The sequence below is a fragment of the Alexandromys fortis genome, unplaced genomic scaffold, assembly GCF_014885135.2.
Source record: "Alexandromys fortis isolate MF-2015 unplaced genomic scaffold, M_Fortis_MF-2015_v1.1 scaffold_36, whole genome shotgun sequence".
NCBI lineage: Eukaryota > Metazoa > Chordata > Mammalia > Rodentia > Cricetidae > Alexandromys > Alexandromys fortis.
Window position 1 is genome coordinate 9,843,802 of NW_026067915.1, and position 25,777 is coordinate 9,869,578.

Consider the following 25,777-nt stretch of genomic DNA (forward strand, 5'->3'; position numbering starts at 1 on the left):
CCTGAGTATGGGCAGAGGCCCAGGCTGTGAAGAAGTGGATCTGACAAGTACCAGTCAGTGCTGTGAGAGGTCTTTATTAATCAGATTTCCTTCTTGACTTACTGCCCAGGGGAGGCCAAGAAGAGTCCATACAGCATGGCTACTGCCAAGGTCAGACAGGCCAGCAGGCTCAGTGGGGCCAGAAGCTCCTGTGATGGGGCTTCTGGGACCTTTGCTGGAGGAAGACTCTTGCGTTGCCTGCTCCTGCCATGGCTGGGACTTGTGTTGGTTGTAGCCAGGGATGTAGTGGCCGTGGCAGCATATGGTCTTGGGTTGGTTGTTCCAGCAGTGGTTGCAGTATCATACATGGGCTTGATGGTGCTAAAGGGCCGGGCATGTTTATCCACCCACTGCAACAGGGCCCGTGGCTTCCACTGACAGATGCTGAGCAAGGCTAGAACGTCGCCTTCAGCAGTGTGTGAGTCTGTCGGTGCTTGCCCATACAGGCGGGTGTAGATGCTTCCCAGGCTGTAGCTTTTCCTTGGACCATGCTCGGAGGGGCTGCTAGATCGTTCCAAGGCCTTTAGGGCAGCAATGCTATCTACACAGAAGGTACCATCTAGAGGACTGCCAATGCTCAGCATAGCAAGCTCTGCCTGGAGCAGGGGAAAGTCATAGCGGTCACCATTGTGTGCCACAAGGCAGCAAGGCTGTGGCTGGCGCTGCAGGAAGGCGTGGAGCAGGTTGGCCAAGTTGTCGTCGAAGCATTGACGCCCATTGACTTCCAGCTCAGCTGTGTTAAGACCTGTGATCTCACTGGCTGCAGGGCTACAGGCTTTCCCTGGAGCAATGCATAGAGAGAGCTTGTCCACCACACGGGGTGGTTTGGGCACTGGAGGTGGCTGCCCCCCAGAGATGGAGGTGTTTTCCAGGGCATATCTGTGGACAGCCAGCAGGCACAGCTCTGTGACCTTGGGCTGAGAGAAAGGCAGGCCAGTGGCTTCTAGGTCCAAGAAGATGAGGGTCTGCATGGGACCGTGGGGCAGAGCATGTGAGCCCATGCTGATCCTGGGGAGGAGCATGGGGTAGATGAGTGCCAGCAGAATCTCAAGTGGGCAGGGATAGGGATAGGGTGTGGGCAAAAGCAAAGCTCAGACCTTCCCTTCTGTCAGGCACTATCCAGGGCCCATTTTCAGAGCAGGAAGCTAGAAGACAGCCTGTTTTCCTAGTGGAATGGGCAAACTGCTATCCTTTTGAGGGAGGAGCCCTTCCCCTACTGCTGACCACCTTTGGAGTGAGGGAGACTTATCCTTTTCTGTCTTACCCCATACCCTTAAGGTCCACACTTACCGACAAGCAGGCAGCAAGGCACCGCGTTGGTTCTGCTGCTGGCAGCAGGGGCTCAGGAAGTAAAACTGCCTGGGTCCGCCTCTAGGCCTGCCTCCTGAACAAGGCCCGCCCAGCTAGCCAGCCTGCTAGGCCTGGCCCTCATTTGCTAAAAGCCCTCCCTTCTCTCCTAGCGCCCCAAAGGCCTTAGATCCTCCGCTGTGATTCTGCTGACTGATGAAACGGACTAGTGCTCCCGCACTGACAACCCACTTAACCTAGGTTTGTCCCATGGACTCAAGCATGCTTGCTAGTCTAGTCTCTGCCATGACTCTCCTTGCCTTTCCCCTGTCTTTGGCCCACTTTCCCAGGCCTTCCTAGGAAGAGGCTGCCTTCCCTGCTACACAACCAAGTTTTCTTCCCATGGCCCCAGCCAAAAGCTATGACTCAGGATAATTCCCGAAGAGAGGCAGGGTTTCTCCTCAAGACGGATTAGTCACCAAGGAGACCATCTCAACTCCTGTAGGGGAGGGAAAGGGAGGCACCTAATCAAGCTACTTCCTACTCTGCCCTGTCCCTCCCTCAGCCACACAAATTGGACTCCGGAACAAAGCTGTTGTCTTCGCAGGAACTGCAGTTTTAATCAGTGGATAGGCAAAGACAGTGGTGGGAGCTGGTGCCACCTTGTGGCCGGACTCTCAGGCCCTCAGCTACAGTCCATTTCAGAGTCTTCCAAATCTGTCTCTGCAGCACAGAGGTCATCCAGGGCTGCCTCTGTGCCAAAAGGAAGGGGGTTCTGAGGTTAAGCCTGATGGTGCTGAGGTTCGGGAGTTCTACCCATCCCCCTAACAACACGGGAACTAACCAGTCTCTTCCATACCCAGGCTTTGCTCCCTCAGCTACTGTGGGCAAAAGTGATAAAAAAGCAATTCGGACAGATATTTCTAGAAAAACCATGGCTCAGCTAGAGCAATTCAATAGACATTATCAAAGGACAGCCTAGCATACTCAAAGAACCAGGCAGGGAAGTAATGTGGCAGGAATGGCTCTGGTGGTAGGGGAGACCCACTGAAGTCCAGCAAAGGAGTCTGACAGTTCATGAGTCTCAGGTCGAGGCACATGAAGGCTAGGACAGGGTTCTCTTGCTGGCTTACCTTCACAGTCAGTCACATCAGGAAGGGCTCGAATCAGCATACTGACCCCTGGCATCACCTGGTCATACTGATGCAGGACCTCTACACAATGCACAGTAAAGAGCTTGTCCGTCTGAGACAGGCTATGCAGCAGCAACACGGTATCTCGCAGACAGCGTACTGTCTGTTTCTGCTGGCTGGTCCTTGGGCCCCCTGCCCGCCGCACAGTCAGCCATTGTCTGTGCAGCATCACGGTGAGCACTCTGACTGCCTAGAGTAAGAGAGGGCAGAGACTGAGGTCTAATGACTTACTCATTAGCCATTTCAGGGGGCAGGACATCCCTACCCACGTTGTTGTACCATGTCGTTAGCCCCCAGCCACTCACCTCTACGTTGCATTGGCAGTCAGAACCAATGCCTGGCGGGAAAGGGCTCTGCACACTCAGCTTGGCCAAGAGCCATACCACCTGGAACAAAAAGAGACGGTTCATCCCTTGCAGAACAAACACAGCCACCAGGGCTCTCACAGGCATTTCTAAGCTCTCACTACTTCTCCACTGCTTGCCTGCACAAGTGGGGTCTGAGGCTTTCAGACCTGAATCTCATCGACAGCTCACCCACTTCTGGGACCAGGATCTGGCCCCAAAGTGCAGGCAGCATTGTCAGGCTACTCTGCTGAGTCCATTGTAATCCTGGTACATTTGTATTGCATCTGTGTAAGGAACCCCTAAATTTTACTTGTTGTCCTTAGATAAACTAATCAAAATTAACTGTCGCTCCCATTTTCCCACAGGAGGAAAGGAGACCCTGGGCTCTTAGGAGGGTTGGAGGGTGCGCAGTCTCACCTCTTGTTCCAGCTGAAGCCACTGTGTCTCTGAGGCCACTTTGTCAGGCCTTGATGTAATGTACATGTACAGCCGCAGGAGAAGGCAGCCTTCTGAAAAGGATGGCCAGCCTTACTCAGGGTCTCTCTTCTCATAGCAGCCTGGGGTCCAAGTGCAGAAGCCCTTGCGAGCCTCTGAACCTGTCCCTGCTCCAATCCCTCCCTCCCTCCTGCTTCAGGATAGTTGAGACCCAGCCTGTCCTGACTTACCTGAGTTGGAGCACAGCTGCTGTGCAAGGCTGTCATGGTCCACCAGAACAGAGAGCAGCTCAACAGCTAGCAGCACACATGGCAGTGGCAGCTCTGAGCTGAGGCACTGTGGCAACATCGGCAACACACAGGAGAACCTGAAAGATGGCACAGTTATGACATTCTCCAAAAGGACACTTACTGCAGTGAGACATGGTTTCAAATGCTGGCCCGACCATAGCCTGCTTGCTTCAAGATTGTCACAGGTAGACAGGTATTAACCTTTAAAAATGACAGGCCTTCAGTGGGGGGCAGGGTACATGTCTATAATCTCAGTACTTGGGAGGCAGAGGCAGGATTCACCACACGATGAGTTGGAGGTGAGCCTGGCCTACATGGAGACGAGTCTTACCACCATATCACAACCCTCATTCACCCTAAAGAAGATAGGCCTTATGTGGCTTTTTATCAAGTAAAGGGACAGGACTCCTTGGATCTGGGCTGCATGATCACACCCCAGGCCCCTTCCTGCATTTGCTCTCAAAAAGGGATGCAGGTCCATATCTTCAGCATGAGAAATGTCTTTTGTCTCATACCACAGGACTGGCCAGGGCTTTAAAAGTAACAAGGATGTGGCTACAGCTGTCTTATGAGGTCATTCATAGAACAAAGAAAGCCATTTTTCTGCACTTGTCAGAAAACACTGGTCTGTTACCAGTGTGAAAAGGTACCTACTATGGGGTACAGTGTGCATGTGTGAGAGAGAGGCTGGGCAGAGGTGGCGCACACCTTTAGTCCCAGCACTCGGGAGGCAGAGGCAGGCTGATCTCTGTGAGTTTGAGGCCAGCCTGGTCTACAAGAGCTAGTTCCAGGATAGGCTCCAAAGCTAGAAAAACCATGTCTCGAAAAAAGAAAAGAAAAAGAAAGAAAGAAACAGGGAGAAGAGGAGGAGAGAGAATGGATACAAATGTTATTTCCCCTTAGGTCTCAGAGACAAAGAGAGATGGCTATGGCCAAGGAATCAGGTCCCAAGGACTAGATTTGCTCTACCCACACAAGGGAGAAGTGGTAGGGTGAGAGAGAGGCCACCTAGGACCGAGGCTTATATCTGCAGCAGTCTGCACATACAGGGCATCTCAGCAGAGCATGAAGTGGAGACTGCCTATCTGTGTCACTAGAAAGCAAAGGTTCACACTCTTTTTATAACACATTCTTGTCTTTTTCTTTTTTTTCTGTGTGCATTGGTATTTGCCTGAATGCATGTCTGTATGAGGGTGGTGGATGCCCTGAAACTGGAGTTACAGAACTGTGACTGCTGCCATGTGGGTGCTGGGAATTGAACCAACTGAACCCGGGGACCTCTGGAAAAGCAAGTGCTCTTTTTTGTTTTTTTTCGAGACAGGGTTTCTCTGTGTAGCCCTGGCTGGCCTCAAACTCAGAGAGCCACCTGCCTCTGCCTCCTGAATGCTGGGACTAAAGGTGTGCACCACCACCACCCTGCATAAGTAGTGCTCTAAACCACTGAGCCATCTCTCCAGCTTTTGTTTTACAGCACATTCTACAGACAAGAAATTGGGCTTCAAGTTGACAGGTACTGTTGATCTCTGGGAAAATGGAATTTAACTTAGTTGCTTTCTGGCCTAACTATTCCTATGTATCCCACTATGGCCATTGAACGTACCTGGAGAGATTTTTATCTTTGGTTTCCAGTGTTTTTTTCTTTCCTCCCGTATCTGTAAAAACTTCTTTTACAATGTTAAGCTAGATATGGGGCGCACATCTGTAATCCCAGAACTCGGAGAGCAGAGGCTGGTGGATCTCCGCGTTCTAGGCCAGACTGGTCTACTGAGTGAGTTCCAGGCCAAGTGTGTGTGTGTGTGGGGGGGGGGGAACGTATATAATGAGACTGTCTCAAAAAGGAAACACACAAGTTACACGTAGCACCAGTCTAGAAAACTAGATGAATCCTGATCTCCGGGGGAGGCAGTGACACTGAGCAGACTGTAGGGTTCTCAGCTACTTACACCTGCTCTGCAGCCCTGATAGCATCCACCCTGGCTTTCACTAGAAGCTGTGCAGTTCATCCCGAGCACATGAATACAATGAAATCTACAGAGAAGTATTTTGTGGGGGGCTCTGTCTGAAAGTGATGGAGCAGTGGCTTATAATAATAACTGGGTCGGGACTGTCCCATCAATGTACCCTATGGCATTTTTAGACAAGCTTTTCTACTTCAACATAGGGCTTATTTAACAAACACTGACTGAGCATTTAGATTGAGCCAAGCTCTGTGTGAAGTATAGAATCCAGAGTCTCCAGGACTGTCACCTGAGCCAGTGAATGAAACACTTGTATCTGGCCAGTAGAAGTATCCATTAGATGAGAGTTATGAATATCTGTGGGTCAACAGAACAGGAGCACAGTGAGGGGTCTGTTAACAGAAATGGGAAATGTGGTTTCTGGGATTCCTCTTTAAGCACAGAGGAAACAAGCAACTATCCAGTATAAGTTGGGCCTGTGGATGGCAACTCTGCCCCATGTATTGTCTACACTGTACTGACGTGCTCTGTTCAATTTCATACATCACTTTGGGACAGATAAAACATGATCCAGAAGCACTTTTAAGAAATAGGAATGTAGTCAGGCAGTGGTGGCGCAAGCCTTTAATCCCAGCACACAGGAGGCAGAGGTAGGTGGATCTCTGTGAGTTCAAGGCCAGCCTGAACAAGAGCTAGTTCCAGGACAGCTAGGCCTGTTACAGAGAAACTGTCTAGAAAAACCTAAACAAACAAACAAATATAAATAAGTTAATTAAAAAATTAAAAAAAAAAATAGTAATGTTGGGTGGGCAATGGTGGCACACACCTTTAACTTTTAATCCCAGCATTTAGGAGACAAGAAATAGACAAATCTCCGAACTTGAGGCCAGCCTGGTTACACAAGAAACTGTCTTAAAAAACACACACACACACACCACAAAAAAGTAAAAGGAATGATAAGCTCAGAGGTAAGAATTTGTTTTTTGAGACAGGGCCTCACTGTATAGCTCTAGCTGGTCTCAAACTCAGAGATCAACCTGTCTCTGTCTACCAAGTGCTGGGTTAAAAGCATAGACCATGATGTCTGGCAGAGACTAGACCTAGACAGTGGTATTACTTTAATATAAAAATTGGCCTCTTGAAAAAAAAAATTGGCCTCTTGGGCTGGAGAGATGGCTCAGTGGTTAAGAGCAATGGCTGCTCTTCCGAAAGTCATGAGTTTAATTCCCAGCAACCACATGGTGGCTCACAACCATCTGTAATCAGATCTGGCGCCCTCTTTGGCGTGTGGGCATACATGGAGGCAGAATGTTATATACACAATAAACAAATAAATCTTAAAAAAAAAAAAAAAAAAAAGAATTGGCTTCTTGCCAGGCAGTGGTGGTGGAAGCCTTTAATTCCAGCACTTGAGAGGCAGAGGCAGGCAGATCTCAGTGAGTCTGAGGCCAGCCTAGTTTACAAAGGAAGTCCTAAAACAGCTAAGACTGTTATATAAACAGAAACTGTCTCGAAAAACCAAAACAAACAAAGCAACCCCCACACACACAAAAACCACTGGACCTCAGGGCTGGAGAGATGGCTCAGAGGTTAAGAGCACTAGCTGTTCTTCCAGAGGACCCAGGTTCAATTCCCAGCACCCACATGGCAGCTCACAACTATTTATAATTCCAGTTCAGGGGATCTGACACCCATGGCAAAATACTGATGCACAAAAAAAACAAAAAACAAAAAAAAAAACAAAAACAAAAACAAAACAAAACAAAAAACCACTTGGCCTCTTACAAGCATGGTTTGAGAGAAACAAATGGATGGCTGGATGGAAGGACAGGCTGGCCAGTGTTGATTATAATTCTCCCTATCTTGTCCTTGATGCTCTCAACTCCCAAGTTAGGAATTTTTTAAAGATTCATTCACTTATGCATGTTTTGCCTACGAGCATGTATGTACACCACATGCATATCTGCTGGATCCCCTGGAACTGGAATAACAGATGGTTATGAGCTATCATGTGGGTACTGGGAATTGAACCCAGATCCCTCTGCAGGAAAAACAAGCACTCTTAATTGCTAAGTCATCTCTCTAGCACCCCAAATTAGTGATTTATAACAATTTTTTGTGAGCTAGATTCATTGTACTATGACTTCTAACAAACTCCTCTTAAGAAGCAAGTAACCTGTGACTCACAGTAGATATGGACACAAGGTTGACAGACTCCCAGAAAGGTCAGCTCATGGCTGCAAACACTCCTGGAGTCTCTGCTTCCTTACAGAACTCTACCAAGTTTCAATATGTTGTGCCACAGTCATCACCTAATCCACATTTCAGTTTCAAAGGGCTCTAAGTCAACCTTTGTCTGGGGGCAGGACATTCACGGTACCTTATTCCATGTGCTTTGCTTATTTAGCCCCCTTCCCATCACTTCAGAATTCCCCTGAACTAAGCCACAGCTGAGTAGTAAAATGAAGTCAAGATGTGAACAAAGTACCAGAGCCACAGGTCAGACCTCAAGAGGTCAGGGCAGACCCCTAGGGAATCATGCCTCCTGTGAGTCTTTATACCTGGGCAAGAAATCAGAGGAAGCATTTTCAGCTAATTTCACCAAAACTTTGAGGCACTGGCTCAGGACACTGGCTTGAAAATGACCTGATGCTGTAGAGGAGAAAGCCATCAGCTGAAGAAGCATTGTCAATAGTGGATGCTGTTTTTGGTCATGAGCATCCTCCCTGGAGGCTGAGGTCGTATCTGTACAAGTCTGAACTGTGTTTCCTTCCCTGGCAGTGGCATCTGTCCCCAAGTCTGACAGTAATAGGCAGACAACTGCCCCGCTGTGGCATACCAGGTGCTGAAGAAGGCTAAGTGAGGCCACAGAGAAGCTTTCCAGGTGACAGATCGAGTCCTCCGGGCTGGCCTCTACCCCAGAGCTCACACAGGAGGTATGTGTTGGACAGTCCCCAGGCACACCACTTTTCTTAGCTAGAGTTAAATCTTGCAGAGCCTGGCAGTGTAAGCCGATGAAAAACTGTACAAGTGGGAGGAGGTGCACAGCTCCAGGAAGCTGGCAGAGCGGGAAGACTCTCCTGCTTCCCTTTGCTAGGTCTTCATCATGTGAGCTCTCATTCCTGGCAACCAGATTTAATCCAGTGAATGCCAAGTTCTGTGCTTCTCTCAGGGCAGAGGGGGAAAATGACCCATCCCGAGAACTGATGGTCCTGAGGCCTGAAATCCCAGCCAAGGTACTGGAAACAAAAGAAAACAAATTAGGTTAAGGACCCAAAATCACCTGTCTGCTAAGTTCTCTAGTCTCCCCAAACAAGCCATGTTGGGCCAGAACCAGAAAGGCACACACTTTTCTGGAAATACTTTCCCAAACAAGCTTTTCAGGAGTCTCATGCTTACCTACTGAGCCCCGGTGGCTGCAAGAGGGTGCCAGTAGGAACCTCGGAACAACTGCTCAGGAGATGACAAAGACCTAGAGATGACCCTGGGACCAAAGGTTGCTTCAGGAGCAGGTTTATCAAAATAGAACCTGCAAAAGACAAGGTAACTCCAGAATGTTCTGACGGGAGTTCTTCCTTCCCACCCTTTCTTTTTTCTGCCCCTTTGGTTTTGAGACAGAGTTTCTCTGTGTTGCCCTGGCTATTCTGGAACTTCCTCTCTAGACCAGGCTGGCCTTGAACTCAGAGATCAACTGCCTTTGCTAGGAGTAAAGGCAAGTGCCAAGTGTCACCGCCCAGCTTTGTTTTTCTTTCTAAGTCGCAGACTCCTATGTGCCTGAACACTATAAAAGATTGCCTGGGATGGGCTTTTCAGACAGTTCCCCTAGGCAATTCTGTGTATCACAGGAGAAAATGAAACCCAGGCAGGCTTCTACAGAAAAGCAGGCATTTTGGTACCTTGACTGTTTGATCTCTGCATCCAGCTGTCAGAGAGAGTTTTCTGCTGCACATCTTGCTTTGTGGGGCTACCTCTCAGACTGTGGGGTTTATGATCTGAAACTAGAAAAAACATGAGTCAACAGCTGACCCTAAAAGAAACTCATACATATAATATTTAAAAGACTGGATAATCTCTTCTTCAAACTCTGTTAAAACCAAAGCCAAAGTACCTCCAGATCCCTAAAAGGAAAATGTATCTATTTGCCTCATTGTAAATGAAACAATATGGTGAAAACAGCAATCACTAACTTTACACAGATGAGCCCATTAGTTTCATAGAGCTGCCCTATAACTAGAGGTCATAACTAGCTGTTTTACATATGAAGAACTAAGCACAGAGGTAACAGACTTGCCCAGATCACATAAGCTAGTAGGTAGTGTGTTTGGGACTTATATCCAGGCTGCTCTTGCCTACAGTGCGATGCCCTGTTAGTTGGAGACACCAAAAATGTGGCTGCAGTTTCTCAGGAGAGCAGTAACAGCGATTTGAAAAGGCTGATGTGGGAAGAGTGGTGATGCATCTAATTATAAAGTAGCACAGCAGAGTCTCAGGGCCACCTTAGAAGACTCCAAGCCAGGCATGGTGGCGCACGCCTTTAATCCCAATACTCAGGAGGCAGAGGCAGGTGGATCTCTGTGAGTTTGAGGCCAGCCTAGTCTACAGAGCAAGTGCCAGGACAGGCTCCAAAGCTACAGAGAACCCTGTCTTGACAAACAAACAAACAAACAAACAAAAAACAAAAAAAGAGAAGACTCTCCAGACTTGGGAGGCAGATGGAACTCTGAGTTCCAGGCTCGCTTGGTTTACAGAGCAAGTTCCATAACTGTCAGGACTACATAAAAAAAAAAAACCCTGTCTGGAAAAACAAATCAAAACAAAAAAGACTCTCCAACCCCAATATGATCTCCATGTGTCAAACTGCTAATCAGAGAAATTCTGAGAAAGTAAGTATTGTTGTTTAGGTCATTAGTAGGGCAGTCAATTACACAGCAATCAACTATATTAGTTGGACTTACCCTCTGGTTCCACCAGAAATTTGTATCCTGCCTCAGACTGGCAGGGATGGGAGAATGCCATGTTAGCACTAAAAGATTCCTTTGTAGGGAAAGTTGATTTTCCAACGTGTGGAGAGCATGCTTCTGACTTTATAACCACAGAAGAGCCTTTCCTAGGACTGCAAAGAGTTAACTATGAGAGCAAAGTTATGACTCTGTTAAAACCACTTAAAATACCTGGTTAGAATAGTTCTAATATAAATTAAACTTTTCATGGCTAGACATTTTGACTGAGGTTTTATCTATTATGAATGTTAGTCTGTGTTGAAGGTAGTATTTATTTTCAATCACCCAAAAATACTGGCTGTTAGTCTTTACTATTTCCAACTCCACACCCACCCCCCAAAAAAGTTTTTAAATGAACAGCTCAGTTTTTAGTAATCAGTGCGTGGGTCCAAAAACTTTCAAAAGAGTTTATCCTGGGGCTGGAGATAGCTCAGCATTAAAAGCGAATATTGCTCTTGCAGAGGACCTAAGTTCTGTTCCCAGTACCCATGTCTGGCAGCTCCTAACTGCCTATAACTCCAGCTCTATGGAATCCAATGCCCTCTTCTGGCCTCTGTAGGAACTTGCGTTCATAAATGCATACCTGTTCACAAACATACAGATAGATGTACATAATTTTAAAAAAATCTTTAAGACAAAGAGAGTCTATTAAAAAGTATACTGAAAACTGAGTAAGCTCCTCAGCCCTGCCGGCTTCATGCTAGACAGTAGTCTGAGCCAGATATCAGAGTATCCACTACTCTGACGTCTTCCGAATGCTGACAGACCTCATCTCTCCCACCTCACTGAAGCATGCAAGGCAAGGGGAGTTCCATTTCACCCTGCCCAGTGTGAGCACAGGCAGGAGAACGTCTATACCAGAAAGAGCTCAAATGTCAAGGCTGATTCTGACACGTGACAGATTGTTGTGGGGCAGAGGGCAGGACACAGGTCATTAACAAGCTGAGCACTTCTGGCAGCAAAGGAGGGGCTATAAGACAAAGGTGCCAGATAGCAAAAGAGCAAAAATACTTTAAGCAGCCAGGACTGAAATATACTTGCTTCTTTTTAGGGGGTGGGGGAGGGGAGTGTTAATTAAATAAATTACATGAAAATAAAGGTAGGTCTGTTTTCAAAATCTGAAGAAAGTCCTGCCCTAAATGTGGGTAGCACCACAGCACAGACATTTTAGGACTGAATAAAAAGGGAAAGCGAGGAAACCAGCTGGCACCAGCATGCATCTCTCTGCTCAGCCCTGAGTTCCTGTTGCCATGCCTTCCCCAACATGATAGACTGTACTCCCTGAACTATTACCCAAAATAAACTTTTTTTCCCTTAAAAAAATAGATATTATCTTTCTAGCTCTTTGTAGTCTCACAGAATTGTGCTACTACTGCCCCATTCAGGGTAAGCACTCCTGGAGGGAAAATATTTACACTGAATGGCTCAGACCATTCAGCCTCATCCAGCCACCTTTGCATCCATCAGAAAATGCTGTTCAGTCAAAACAATCCAGATAGTTGTCAGGCTTTTTGAAAATCATTGCCAGTCTAAACTATACATGCAGCACCCTCCTTACCTGAGGTGGGAAATGGAGGGGGCAGCAAGTTTGTTTGTCCGTTCATTGCTCTGGAGCTTTGTCCTTAATTCATTCATTTCTGCATCTTTAAACTGGAGTTCAGACTGCAATGATTGAAGCTGAAAAAGCCAACGATATTTTGTAATATCTTTATAAAGATATTTATAGTGGTAGCACTATAATACACATACCCCAAAATATGGTGGTACATGTCTTTAATCCCAACACTTAGGAAGCAGAGGTAGGTATGGTTGGTGAATCTCTGAATTTGAGACCAGTCTGATCTACATACTGAGTTCCAGGGACAGCCAGGGTTACATAGTGAGAGTCTGTCTCAAAGACAAAACAAAACACATTATCTATGTCTACTGCAATATAAATGTCCTCAAATGTTAGCTGTTTTTCCATTGAAAAATACTCTAGAAAGACATGTCAGACTCTATTGTGGAAGCAGTTTATGAGGGCTAAAAACAAGCCCCATTACTTGTTTAGACTGTCTGAATCTCCAATTATAGGTCCTTGACTGGGACTAGGGATTAAGTAAAATGATAACTGTATAGCACTCAGCATGGAGCTTGGGGAGATGCCCTATCTCAAAAAAACATGCCTTATTGGCTGACTCCCATGCCACGAGACATGCTCTGCTCCCCAAACTGCTGTCAAACTCTGAATTCTCTTCTACTTTCACAGGCCTTGGCTGCTCACCTGCTAATTAACTTAGCAGCACAGAGCTTCTTGAAAGTCTGAGCAGGGTGCCTGGAAGTTTTGCCCAAACCTGTGTATATGTGCGTCACGAAACTAGAAGGAGGGTGCTAAGAGGGAGAAAAATCTTAAGTAAGTTGGGAAATCGGGTGTTGGTATGCGTGTGATAGGAAAGCAGAGGGAAGGACTGAGTGGGGGAGGAAAAGGGACCTGGAAGCGCAAATGGAAGGGTGTATGCTAGCATGCACCCTAGGTTAATCCTCTCACTAAACAAACAGGGCCTGGCAGCAACTACACCTGTAATCCCAGCACTCAGGAGGCAGAAGCTTAAGGGCATCCTTGGCCACAAAGTGACTTTAAGGCCAGCCAGGGCTACATTACCATGTCAAGAAAAAGTCACGTTTATGTTTCCCAACAACCTTTGTTCTGTGAAGGTACGAGTATATGTTCATATATAATTTGCTAAAGGAAGTAATGGAGGCAGACACTACTTGTTATTGTCCACCTCACTGCTCCCTTACACAGTAAAAAGGGGGAACAAAGATGTTCTGAAGGAAAGTGGTGGTAGATACTGGACACCAATCATTTTCTTTGCAGAACACAACCTCCCTTTCCTACCTCTGGCTGGGATTTAAATGATAGTTATCCTTTGCTTTTATAGCTAATCTGGAAACAGGTACCTAGCTTAATGCCAGTCATTTGCTTTTTAAAAAATCTTAAGTTAGAGATAGGGAACCTCAGCCTTTCTTCTTCTTCTTCTTTTTTTGAAACAGGGTCTTACTATGTAGTCCAGGCTGTCCTTGGACTTACGGTAACACTGTTGTTCCAGCCTCCCAAGGGCTAGCATTACAAACATGTATTTACCATGCCTGGCTGAGAAAGTCCAAGTCTTAATTGTACTCTGGAGTTTTGAAATGTATGTTCATGAGCCTGGGAGTCAGAACACACTACTGAGAGAGCAGAAGGTCTCTTTAACAGAGACCCAAAACATATCCTGGTAAGGTTTAAGTCATTTGAAGCCATAGAACATCCCTGTCTTCCTAGACTTCGGACATGGTGCTCATATATTTCCTTTTTGATAAGTTAAGTAACTGAATTTCTTATCTAACAAAGAACCCTAATTCAAGCCTATTCCTAAACACTCTAAGCTAGTGATTTATTCTTGCCACAACTATCAACCGCAAGAAAGCAGAGTTTCATCTTAGTCCTTTTCCAAACCAAATGCACATCTTGAAAGAAAGGTGCACACTGTTTATTAAGAGCAGAAAGTATTTAAGACATACAATGGTTGAATATTTCCAGGCAACACTGGCTATTGCTTCTATTTTGTTTTATTTTTTTGGAGACATTGTCTCACTATGTAACCTTAACTGGCCTGGAATTCACTATGTAGACTAAACTGACCTAGAGCTCACAGACATCTTCTGCTTCCTTCGATTAAAGGCGTGCACCACCACAGCCAGCCTGGCTATTGCTTTTTTTTTTTTTTTTTTGGTTTTTCGAGACAGGGTTTCTCTGTGGCTTTGGAGCCTGTCCTGGAACTAGCTCTGTAGACCAGGTTGGCCTCAAACTCACAGAGATCCGCCTGCCTCTGCCTCCTGAGTGCTGGGATTAAAGGCGTGCGCCACCATCGCCCGGCCTGGCTATTGCTTCTAATGGAATTTAGTGAATAGGCAAAACTACTGTCCATATCAAAGCAAATGTTCTGAGTCACCTTTTTAGAGAACTCCTTTTCTTTTTCATTGAGTGCTTGAGTCTTCTCTTGCTCAAGAAGGAAATGTGATCTTCTCTGTTCTTCTAGAATGGATTCTGTCTGATGCAGTGAGTCACGCAAAATTTTAATTTCTCCATTCTTAATTAGGACTTCTTCTTCCATTGATTTCAGCTGTAAATTATGCCCAATCAGTTGATATTCAGCAAGAACTGTTTTAGAATACACTTGCCCCTTATATATAGATTCTTTCAGCTTTGATTTAACACTATGGGTCACACACTTCACAGAACTAAAATTCCATGTTATAGTCCTGATTTTCTTAGAGGTATCTACAGATGGCCATATGAAAGATATCTAATTGCTTACAAAACTAATGAAATAGCAACCTCTATGATGGGGTGTTCCTCATATAAAGGTACAGGTTATGGGGGCTAGAGATGGCTTAGCTACTAAAAGCACTTACTGCTCTTGCAGAGGACATAGGTTCCTTTCTCAGTAACCACATCAGGTGGCTCATAACCAGTTGGAGCTCCAGTTCCAGAGGATCCAACACCCTCTGCATGCATGTGGTGGCATTCTCCCCCCAATATTTTCATTTCAGGACAATGAATCTAGACGCTTGTTTTAAAGTTTACATATATATTATTTATATATATATAATATTTATATTTTTTTTTTTTTTTTAAAAAGAACTGTTTATTATGTGTGAAGTATCCTGCCTGCATGTATACATGAAGGCCAGAAGAGGGCACCAGATCTCATTACAGATGGTTGTGAGCCACCATGTGGTTGCTGGGAATTGAACTCAGGACCTCCGGAAGGGCAGCCAGTGCTCTTAGCCACTGAGCCATCTCTCTAGCCCCCAACTTTTATATATTTTACACAATTCTTTTTAATACCTAAATGAATGAATTAGCTACAAGTTACAACAAGTTAGGGCTGGAAGTATGTTTATAGCATGTGTAAAGTCCTGGGTTCAATTCTCAGCATTAGACTAAATAAGCAAGGAAGGAAACCTCACAAGTTACATACCTTTTCTTTAAGTTCGTTGTATTGTATCTGAAGTACTTCTAATTCAAAATTATCTTTAACTGGAATGTTTTCTCTGTTTTTCCTCATAGGACTATTTGATAACCCATCTAATTGGCGAATCTTATCAGCACCTGTATAAAAACAGTTCCCATTAACTGAGCATGGTGGCACAGAACTATAATCCCAGCTCTTGGGAGGCAGAGGTACGGGGAGCTCAAGTTCAAGGATAGCCTCGTTATAGAGTGAGAACCTGTCTTGGAAAGAAAATCCCATATATACTTCATATATATACTTCATGACTCAGTATATACCCACCCTTGTCATAAAATGCTTGTCTTAAGAGACAAATTGATAAAGACCCGGTAGACAATATTTATCAGTACTTTTCAGTCTCAGAACATGATATAAATTCATGAAGAACCCTTATGAAATAGCACATCTGGATACTCTCCCTTTACACCCTCACCCAGTTTCAAGAGTCTCAGCTAATAGCTAAGACTTCACTGGTTGTAACTCTGATATATCATTAATATTATTTACTGCAGTAGACTAGGCATAGGATCTGCTAGTCTTTAAAGACACAATGGTGAACAAAATGGATATATTCCACGGGGAAGGTGGGGCTCCAGGGATGGATTAAGGTAAAGGAAAGAGGAGGGGTTGCCTGTGCCACCGGATGGAGAGTAGTGCTAACCACTGCCCTAATCAAACATCTGGTCAGCAATGAGCGTTTTCTAGTGCCTGGTTTTCCTGGCAGTATTGCTGGAGAGATGGGGGTCCGTGTTTCCAGGAATAATCCTATGTTTCAGATGCCTTAAGTGTTAAGTTCAGGTGCAAACGGCCCATTGAATCCTGACAGTCCACAGATTTTAAGAAGTTTTGGTATTTCTTGTTCATTGCCTATGGCCGTTGCCACTCTGAACCTTTGTTTGGGTAACTAGCATAGATTACTGGTTGAATAAGAATCATCTCTTGCAGCCGGGCGGTGGTGACACACGCCTTTAATCCCAGCACTTGGGAGGCAGAGGCAGGCAGATCTCTGTGAGTTCGAGACCAACCTGGTCTACAAGAGCTAGTTCCAGGACAGGCTCCAAAGCCACAGAGAAACCCTGTCTCGAAAAAAAAAAAAAAAAAGAATCATCTCTTGCCTCTGCCCGAGGCTTCCCATGCTCACGCCGTCCAAGGGTTACAGTGGGCTGCGTAAAATCTAAATCCTCTCACATGGGTTGTGACAGTCCTGAGGTAGTCGTAGTCATGTTTCAAGGAAAATAAATAACAGTCTAGCTGTCTGTATTTCAAGTCTGGGTGGATGAGGCCTTTTGACAGCTGTTTTAACCACCAAATCGAAGGACTTTTTGAAACAGAACCGCCCTTAGATCGGGGTGCTCCTTCGTCTTAAAAAGAGAAAGGGAAGCGGTGCAAGACTCCAGTGCCAAAGTCACCGCTTTGACGAGTTATGCACCACCCCCGGGGGAAAGGCGCCCCCATAAGCACTCACTGGACAGGTTCCGAGGCGCGACCGGACACTGGCTCAGGGCCTGTGACGCGAGGATGTCGAGTTCCTCTAGGTCGTCGGCGGTGAATTCCGCGTGCGCGCCGAATGGGTCTTCGGGGTCCGGGACCGTAGTATCAGTGACGCTCCGGGCCCGCTTGCTCGGAGGGTTCTCGAAGGCCCGCGATAGGCCAGGGAGAGGCGCCGGGCCGCCGCTCTGCTTCCTGTGGCTGTTCGGTGCGGGGGTCCCAGCCATGAATTCCTTCAACCCGCAGCGTCCGTGGACGCCAAGCACAGCCTTGTCCGCGGCAAGCCCAACCTGGCCCAACCGCCCGCGCGCCGCCGCTCCCTTCAGCCTCCGGCCAATCAGCAGTCAGCTGGCGGGCGCAGAGAGATGACGTATGCAGAGCGCGCCGTTACACCTGACAGGTTCCTGCCTGTCTCGGCTCAGGACCGCTAAATCGCTGCTTGTGCCGGGGCGCTGTGCAGCTCTACCGGGATTACTCGTGTGGCGGGATCGCGGAGCGTCTGACCAACGGCACCTGTGACTGTCCCCCTGGCTTGTGTAGAACACTGAGCCTCCGAGGAGCAGCTCGCCTTGAATCGAGACGGGCAGCATTCAGGGGTCAGCTCGATTTCACCTCACGCATCGCGGTTGACTCACCTGGCCTGTGTCCCGAGACTGGAGGAGAAGGAACGCAGCGGTTCTTCTGAACGCGGGGATCTTCCAGAATAGCGAATGTTTCGAGTATGTGTGAATTTGAGAAAAGTCTGGGAAGGGTGAGCTCGAGAACGGTGTGCCTGTTCAGAACTTCTCGGACTGTTAGCTTTCGTTTATTTCTCGGAGAGTCTTTATGTTCTGAACGCTGGTTGTATAGAGATGAATGAAGGCCAAGAAGTCAGGGAAAGCTTCCTGTGAGTGGTCCTTGAATTGCCCAACAGGTTGGCAAGAAAAATTGGCAAGAAAAATGGGTAAGAGGCTGATGCGCAATGTTACTGAGAAATATTCAACTTCGACAAGGATACCAGGTGGAAGTTACTGTGGCAGAGAGAGGAGGTAAAACTTCACAGGGGAGCAAAGAGTTGGGTTTTGCTTGGGTGTGAGCAGAAGTGGTGGGCGGAACAGTTAGCGGGAATAGCGGATTGGAGAGCAATAGGATCGAGACTTTTCTACTCCGCTTGCTCGGTGCCAGACTTAGCTCGTGAGCCTATCAATCTGCTAAAATATCGGGTCAGAGAGTGCTCAGGTCTAGAATGCCTTAGGTCTTCTGTTTTTTTTTTAGATTTGTTATTTTTTATGTATATGAGTGTTTTGCCTGCATGTATGTCTGTGCACCACACGCATGCCTGGTGCCTACAAAGGTCGGGAGGCATTGGCTCACTTAGAACTACCTTAGTTTTTTTTTTTTTTATTCAAATGCTAATAGTTTCCCTTAGCTTTCCAATATAATTGACATGTAACCAAAGCTGGCCTGAAACTCCAAATGTCCTTCCTTCTGACTGCTGGGAGTATAGACCCGAACCACCCTGTCAAGCTCTTTTTGTTTCTTGAGATGGCCTCGCACTTCCAATCCTCCTGTGTCAGTCGCGAAGTGCTAGAATTGTAGGTGTGAGTTACCATGCCTGACTGAATACCCAAGTCTTACTAACTAAGGTCTGTGGTTCAGAAAAGAGACTGGACTGTTGTCAGGTAGGATCAGATTCCAGAAAATAAAAGAGAAGTAACTCCCATTGGGGGGCAGGAAGCCACGACTGCTGACTTTTTGTTTTTGTCGTTCGTTGTTATTGTTGTTGTTGTTTCCAGCAGCTTGGGGCTGGGAGCCAGCTGGCAAGACCCCATGGTCCTAAAGCTCAAAGAAGGTGCTGTTTTTTATGTGTATGAGTGTTTCGCTTACATGTATGTCAGAGGCCAGACTAGGGCATCAGCTCGCCTGGAACTAGAATTATAGTGAGTCACCATGTGGGTGCTGGGAATTGAACCCTGGCCCTGCTGAGCCATCTCTCCAGCCCCCAAGTTGGTTTCTGATTCTCTTGCATCAGCTGGCCGAGTGCTGGGATTACAGGTGTGTGAGCTGGGCATGCCTGTAATTCCTACTGCTCAGGAGGCTTGGGCTGGGGAAACCACAAATTCATGGACTGCCTGAGCTACTTAATAAGATCCTGTCTCAAAAAAAAAAAAAAAAAGATATCCTCAGGGAAGGTTTATTACTATTCCCAGTTGTATGAATGGCCTAGAGGGAAGTAAGTCTTGTGCCTCTCTGCCTCTCAATTAGGTTTTTCAGGAAATATATATGGGGTTTGGACAGTGTTAAAGTTATTTGCTTAGAATATTCAAGGCTCTGGATTTGATTTCCGGCATCCTGTCTCCCCTAAAATAGGATCACATTTCTGGGCATGATGGCACCAACCTGTAATCCCAGCTGAGGCAGAAAGATTTTAGTTAAGGCCCTCCTAGTCTACACGGACCGAGTTCCAGGCCAGTCTGTGATTAGACCCTATCTCAACTCCCTCCTTCCCAAACAAGATTGGTTTCTAGTCCGGACTTTTTACTTAGTGGTTGGTGGCAGATAACATCTGGTAAGAACTACCGCTTTACAGAGTATAATCAGGGAAGAGTCACTAATTTTTTCCCAGAACTGGAGTCTGAAAACTAGGGCTCTTCCCATGAGCTACATCCTTAGCCCCATTTTTTATATTTTTGTGACTGTTACTCAGTCATACCTTCAAGTTGTGATCCCTGCCTCAGTTTCCCAAGGAGTTAGGATTTTCTAAAGGTAAGACTGAAGGAATCGAGTTGATGACACAGTGAAGGGCTTGGGCTTCCTCACTGCTTTGCAAGGATCTTTCTGTGTGTGCTTGCTATCGTGTATTCTTTAGCCACTAACGAAAACAAACAGAAAACAGAGCTGGGCATTAGTGTCTCATGCCTTTAATCCCAGTACTTGGGAGGCAGGCCTGGTCTCCATAGGCCAGCCAGGGCTGCATGGGGTGCAGCCTAGCAAGCAAACAATAAACACAGCGAGAGCCTTGCAGTGGTGGCGCACGCCTTTAATCCCAGCACTGGGAGGCAGAGATAGGTGAATCTCTGAGTTCGAGGCCAGCCTGGTCTACAGAGCAAGTTTCAAAACAGGCTCCAAAGCTACACAGAGAAACCCTGTCTCGGAAAACAAAACCAAAAACAAGCAAATTTAAAACAAAACAAAAAAAAGTGAGGTTTGTCTTTACCCCAGACTACTGTGACTGCAAATGGACTAGAAGGTGAATAGTAGAAATCAGAAGGCAAGGAATAGTGTCCAGACCACTTAGAGCAACAGTGGCAGTTTGTCACCCCTTTGAGGGTCACATATCATATATTTACATTGCGATTCATAACAGTAGCAAAATTAGTTACTAAGTAGCAATGAAAGAAATTTTGATTGGGGGTTACCACAAGAACTGTATTAAGGGATTATAGTCTTAGAAAAGTTGAGAAGAACTGCCTTAGAGCCTGATTTTAAGAACTTTTCTTTTTTTAAGTACTGAAGAATGTTAAGCCAAAGAAAAACAATTATGAGTTGAAGTTTAACAATATCAGCCTTTTCCTCCTTTGCATGTTGAAGCCCAGGCTTGGGAGTCTTATTCATTGAGGCAGGGTGTCTCAACTGAACTCAGAGCTTACCTATATGGCTAGCCAGCTGTCCAGCTTGCTCCAGGGATCCCTTGTCTCTGCCTGAATTGCAGTTTGCTTTAAACACATGAACATATGGCAACTTCAATATCATGAAAGACAGGTGGTTTTCTTTATAAAGTATACTTCTTTTACTAGTCTCTGAAAAAGCATACCGTCAGATAAAGAACCACACAAGAATGATAGCCTTTGAATGAGCTGGTTTAATTCAAAGTGATACAGAATTCAGAGTACAACAAGACAAAACAGCAGGCTCTGGCAGGATTCCAGACTGGGTTCACTTTCAATTCACAGCTGAGGTAGGGACTGCTGAACACTAAAGACAATAAGCCATTGTATTATTTATTTTATTATTATTATTTTTTTTTTTACAAAAGTTTATTACAATGTACAACAGGCTCCAGGATAACACTTCATTTTAACTATAGGTGGCAATGATGTTATAGTAGGGGATCCAGATGTTTAACAGGCTCCAGGATAACATTTCATTCTAGCTGTAGATGGCAAAGATGTTATGGCAGGGAATCCAGATGTTTAAATAGGAATGGAAGAGGGTCACCATCATCTCAGATATGAGGAACAGCTTACTTTTTGCCAGATTTCTTAATTCCACCTGTGGCTGCAAAAGGAAAAGTCGATCAGGGAAAAATATACTTGTGGCTAAAAAGCCTCAAGGGTCCTGGTAATACCTGGCTCGTGCTGGGTATTTGCTATGACACAAACACGCACAATTCCTTCATCAACACCATCTCTCCTACAAAGACAGAGCATAGCTGAGGCAGGGGCCATGACTCAAGAGCTGCGGACTACTCTCTATACTACTGTGTCCTTCAGATTGGCTTATTAATGCTCCTCACAGCAACCCACGTTACAGATAAGTAGTTCTGGATGTTTGGTGACTTCAAGGTTATAAACTAGTATGTGAGAAGCCTCAATTCTCATCTGGTGGTTTGTCTTTTCTGTTTTTGTTTACAGTAAAGTCTTAAAACAGTAAGGGTGGGCTTCGAATTCACTCTCCTGTTTTTGTGGGCTCCCCTACTGGTTTTTTGTTTCGATTTTCTTTTCCATCTTAAAACAGAGAAAGAACACAGAAGTTGGTGTGTAGGGAGGTGGAGAAGACCTGGAAAGAGCTGGGGGAGGAGAAAACATGATCAAAATATGATGTAGGTTCCCCCCTGTATACCATTGGCTAATAAAGAAGCTTCCTTGGATCTATCACAGGGTAGAAGAGAACAAGGCAGGAATTCCAAGCAGAGATAGAGGAGAAAGTAGGCAGAGTCAGAAAGATTCCATGTAGCCACCACAGGAGACAGATGTGCTGGAACCTTGCCGGTAAACCATGAGCCTCGTGGTAAAATATAAAATAATAGAAATGGGTTAATTTTAGATGTAAGAGCTAGCTAGAAATACACTTAAGCTATTGGCCAAACAGTATTGCAAATAATATAGTTTCTATGTGATTATTTCGGGTCTGGGAGGCCGGGAACAAATGAGCAGTTGCCACCAACAAACGTATACTGTATAGAAAAAAGGTTTTTTTTTTTTTTTTAAATATTTATTTTAGTTAGTTATTATGTATACAATATTCTGTCTGTCTATGCCTGCAGGCCAGAAGGGGGCACCAGACCCCACTACAGATGGTTGTGAGCCACCATGTGGTTGCTGGGAATTGAACTCAGGACCTTTGGTAGAGCAGGTGATGCTCTTAACCGCTGAGCCATCTCTCCAGCCCCTAGAAAAAAGGTTTTAATCAGGTATGGTGGTACATGTGATTAGCCCCAGCACTTGGGAGGCAGGGGCGAGTCTGAGGCCAGCCTGGTCTACATACTGAGTTCCAGCACAGTCAGGACTACAGATAGCAGTGATTTCCAGCCTTCCTAAACCTGCAACCTTTTAATACAATTCTTCATGTTGTGATGACCCCCAGCCACAGAATGGTTTTTGTTGCTACTTTATTTTTTTGTTTTTTTTTTTTGTGTGTTTTTTTGTTGCTACTTTATAACTGTAATCTTGCTACTGTTATGAATCATAATCCAAATATCAATGTTTTCAAATGGTCTTAGGCAACCCATGTGAAAGTGGTTTGACCCCAAGGGATTGTGACCCACATGTTGAGAAACCCCATCTCAAAAAATTCATCTTTCTGCCTCAATCTCTCTCAGCTTCCCCAGGTGTTAGGATTAGTGGTATACGCCACCATGCCAGGGCTCTACCTAAGAAGCCTGACTTCTAATTGCATACTTTTTCCCTTTCACATTTTATGTGCCTGCATTTGTGGGCCAGAAGCTCACCCTAGGTTGTATTCCCCATCAACCTAGTGGTTTATCTCACTGACCCAGAGCTTGCCAAGTCACCGCCATCAGGAAAATCTGTATATTCTTAACTGCCACACTACAACACACTATATCCCATTTTATATTCCTGGACTGGCTTTTATGCCTTCAATTTAAAAATACCACTCCAAAGCCAGGCAGTGGTGACACACACCTTTAATCCCAGCACTCAGGGAGGTGGAAGCAGGCAGATCTCTGTGAGCTTGAGGCCAACTTGGGTGTTTAGGGCTTGGGGGACTTTTGCATATACACATTTCAGGGATGGGACCCAATTATGAACACAACGCTCATTTATGCTTCACACACAGCCAATGCATATAGTTTGAAGTTAATGTAATATAACACTCCCACCCCCACATGCAATGCATATAGTGTGAAGTTAATGTAATAACACTTCCATTTCCTCAGCATTCTGACTGCAGCTCATCACCCAAGGTCAGGAGTAGATTTTCTACTTCTAACGAGGTTTCAGATCTGGAGCATTTTGGATTTACAGATTATAAATGCTCAATCTGTATAGGACTTCAAGGTTTGAACCTTTTTAACATAAACACAGATTAAAGGAAGGCACCAAGTACCTGACTTCATTGCCGTGTGGATAACAAGAGATCAAGCCTACTGTAATAGGTCTTGGGGTGACAGTTTCCAGTATATGCCACACTGATACCAGGCAGAATCAGCACTAGTTAGAAAATGCAAAATAGTGCTTTTACAATGTACACAAAGCCAGGCTGGTGGCACAAACTCCAACCTCAGCTATCTAGGAGATGAAGGCAAGAGAATCATAAATTCAAGGCCAGCCTGAGAAAATTAGCAAAAACATGTCTCAAAATAATAATGACGGTGTAGGTCTTGTCTAGCATGCATGAGGTACTGCAATAAAAAAGAATAAGAAGAGGCAAAGCAATTAAAAAACAAAATAACAAAAAATGGGATTAGAGTGATAGCTCAGCAGTTAAGAGTGCTGGCTGCTCTCCCAGGGGACCTGGTTCTGTAACTATAGTCTCAGGAAATCTGATACCCTTGTCTGGTCTCTCAGGGCACTGCACACACATGGTACAGGGTCATGCACGAAAAACACTCATACACAGAAAACACAAAAATAAATAGGTTTTTTAAATGCAGAATTAGGACTGCTGGGCCTGTAATTCACTCCTAAGAGGCAGAACCATGGGGAAGATTGGGTTAACAAGGTAGAGTGAGAAACGTGGGGCATAGGACACTGTTCCCCGGCATAGTCACAAATAAACACAAAATAGCACGCAGAGAAAAATACATATTAAGATCCCTGGACTTTTATCTTTTAGCCTAGACACACCCAAAGGTGACTCAGAACTCAACATTACAGATATGTAAACAGCAAGTAAAAATTCTACGTTATAATGTAACAAACTATAAAGAAGCCAGAAACTGGACAATATTCAAAAGCTTAGCTATATGCACTGTTCGGAGTACATTTTCGTGTTTCCATTTCTGTAGCTTCCCTATGGACTGGAAGCCCAAGGTGTCCACGAGGCAAGAGATTTTATTTTCTGGCCACATTTCCACTCCCATCCCTCGGTACTGTTGCAAAGCCAAGACAGGCCGGGGGTTTGGCCAGCGTGGACACAAGGGTCCCGCAATTTCACCAAGGACCCCAGGAACAGAAGACCTGTTTGGCCCTCGTACCTACACTGGCTCCGAGCATTTGTCTCTCAGAGCTGCACTCCACTCTGAGGTCAACATGTCTTTAAACTATACAGGTTGATTTTATTCACCAGCTTTTTTTTTTTTACTATGTACTATCCCTCTTAACTTGTCATTCCTCTCTCACAAATATTTAAAACATTAAAATTAATAAAAAAGATCATACAAGATTCACATAATCTGTGTATTTCTCATTCTTCCATGGCTTATTCTATCATACATTTTTTTTTCTTTTCAATAACTTCAGCTTTTTTTCCATTCAAAAATTTACATTTCCTCCCCTCCTCCCATTCCACTCCTGCTACCCCACTCCCCCTCTTCCCTCCCCCTCCTTTCTTGAGAGAGTGCAGGGAAACCTGCACTGTGGGAAGTCCAAGGCCCTCCCCCCTACATTCAGGCCTAGGAAGCTGTACATCCAAATAGACTAGGATCACAAAAAGCCAGTACATACAGTAAAAACAAGTCCCAGTGCCTTTATTAATGGCTTCTCAGTCAGCCCCTATTGTGAGCCACAATCAGAGAGTCTGGTTTGATCACATGCTCATTCAGTCTGGGTCCAGCTGTATTTGGTGTCCACCCTCACTTACCCAGGGGTCCCTTCCCCGCGGCCTTGGCTTTTAGCTCCTCGAGTTTCTTCTGCTCCTCTTTTTGTTTCTGCTTGAAAGCCTTATCTTCCTGCGGAGAGGCAGAGCAGGTTCACTCCAGGCCAGTCGCCCACTCCCTCAGAGCGCCCGCCCGCGCCTCCGCTCCCGTCCTCACCTCGTCCATTTCCTTGGCCTGCTTCTTGGGCTGTTTCAGGGGCTTCTTTTTGCCACCTGTGGGCGACAGGAGCATGCTCGGCCCATCCCCGCCATCCACCGCCCTATTCGTTCTTCCCCGTCCATCCGTCCCCCAGACCCCAAACAGCCTTACCTTCCCGGCCCGACATGGCGCCTCCAGACACCCCCTTCTCCAGACCCTGATCCTAAGCCGGAAACGGAGCTTACTACAGGCGCCTACGCCGCGCGGCGGGCTCGCTGATTGGCTTTCAAGCAGGAAGTTAGC

General features: G+C 45.7%; 2 protein-coding genes and 2 long non-coding RNA genes across 5 annotated transcripts; 1 reads left to right on the forward strand and 3 right to left on the reverse strand.

Moving 5' to 3' along the window:
• Positions 1–54: 54 nt before the first annotated feature.
• Positions 55–2,608, reverse strand: Trex1 (three prime repair exonuclease 1). 2 transcript variants are annotated; one of them, XM_050139168.1, is made up of 2 exons: positions 2,460–2,608; positions 55–1,047 (listed from the first exon to the last, which is right to left on the reverse strand). In XM_050139168.1, the coding sequence occupies exon 2, from the start codon at positions 1,038–1,040 to the stop codon at positions 99–101; it is 942 nt and encodes a 313-aa protein (XP_049995125.1). In that variant the 5' UTR covers positions 1,041–1,047; positions 2,460–2,608; the 3' UTR covers positions 55–98. The 2 variants fall into 2 exon arrangements, with proteins under 2 accessions (XP_049995125.1, XP_049995124.1); XM_050139167.1 differs by lacking the exon at positions 2,460–2,608 and adding an exon at positions 1,330–1,875.
• Atrip (ATR interacting protein) lies at positions 1,922–18,024 on the reverse strand. The gene is made up of 13 exons (XM_050139164.1): positions 17,054–18,024; positions 15,556–15,686; positions 14,524–14,694; positions 12,108–12,226; positions 10,505–10,662; positions 9,446–9,547; positions 8,949–9,078; positions 8,111–8,788; positions 3,532–3,668; positions 3,284–3,375; positions 2,825–2,905; positions 2,460–2,709; positions 1,922–2,079 (listed from the first exon to the last, which is right to left on the reverse strand). The coding sequence occupies exons 1-13, from the start codon at positions 17,301–17,303 to the stop codon at positions 2,012–2,014; spliced, it is 2,367 nt and encodes a 788-aa protein (XP_049995121.1). The 5' UTR covers positions 17,304–18,024; the 3' UTR covers positions 1,922–2,011.
• Positions 8,343–17,043, forward strand: LOC126499804 (uncharacterized). The gene is made up of 3 exons (XR_007591187.1): positions 8,343–8,485; positions 12,798–12,941; positions 15,645–17,043. It is a non-coding gene; the product is annotated as an uncharacterized lncRNA (long non-coding RNA).
• Positions 18,025–21,045: 3,021 nt separating the features above from the next.
• Positions 21,046–25,737, reverse strand: LOC126499803 (uncharacterized). Its single transcript, XR_007591186.1, has 4 exons — positions 25,646–25,737; positions 25,493–25,548; positions 25,321–25,408; positions 21,046–21,333 (listed from the first exon to the last, which is right to left on the reverse strand). It is a non-coding gene; the product is annotated as an uncharacterized lncRNA (long non-coding RNA).
• Positions 25,738–25,777: the final 40 nt, after the last annotated feature.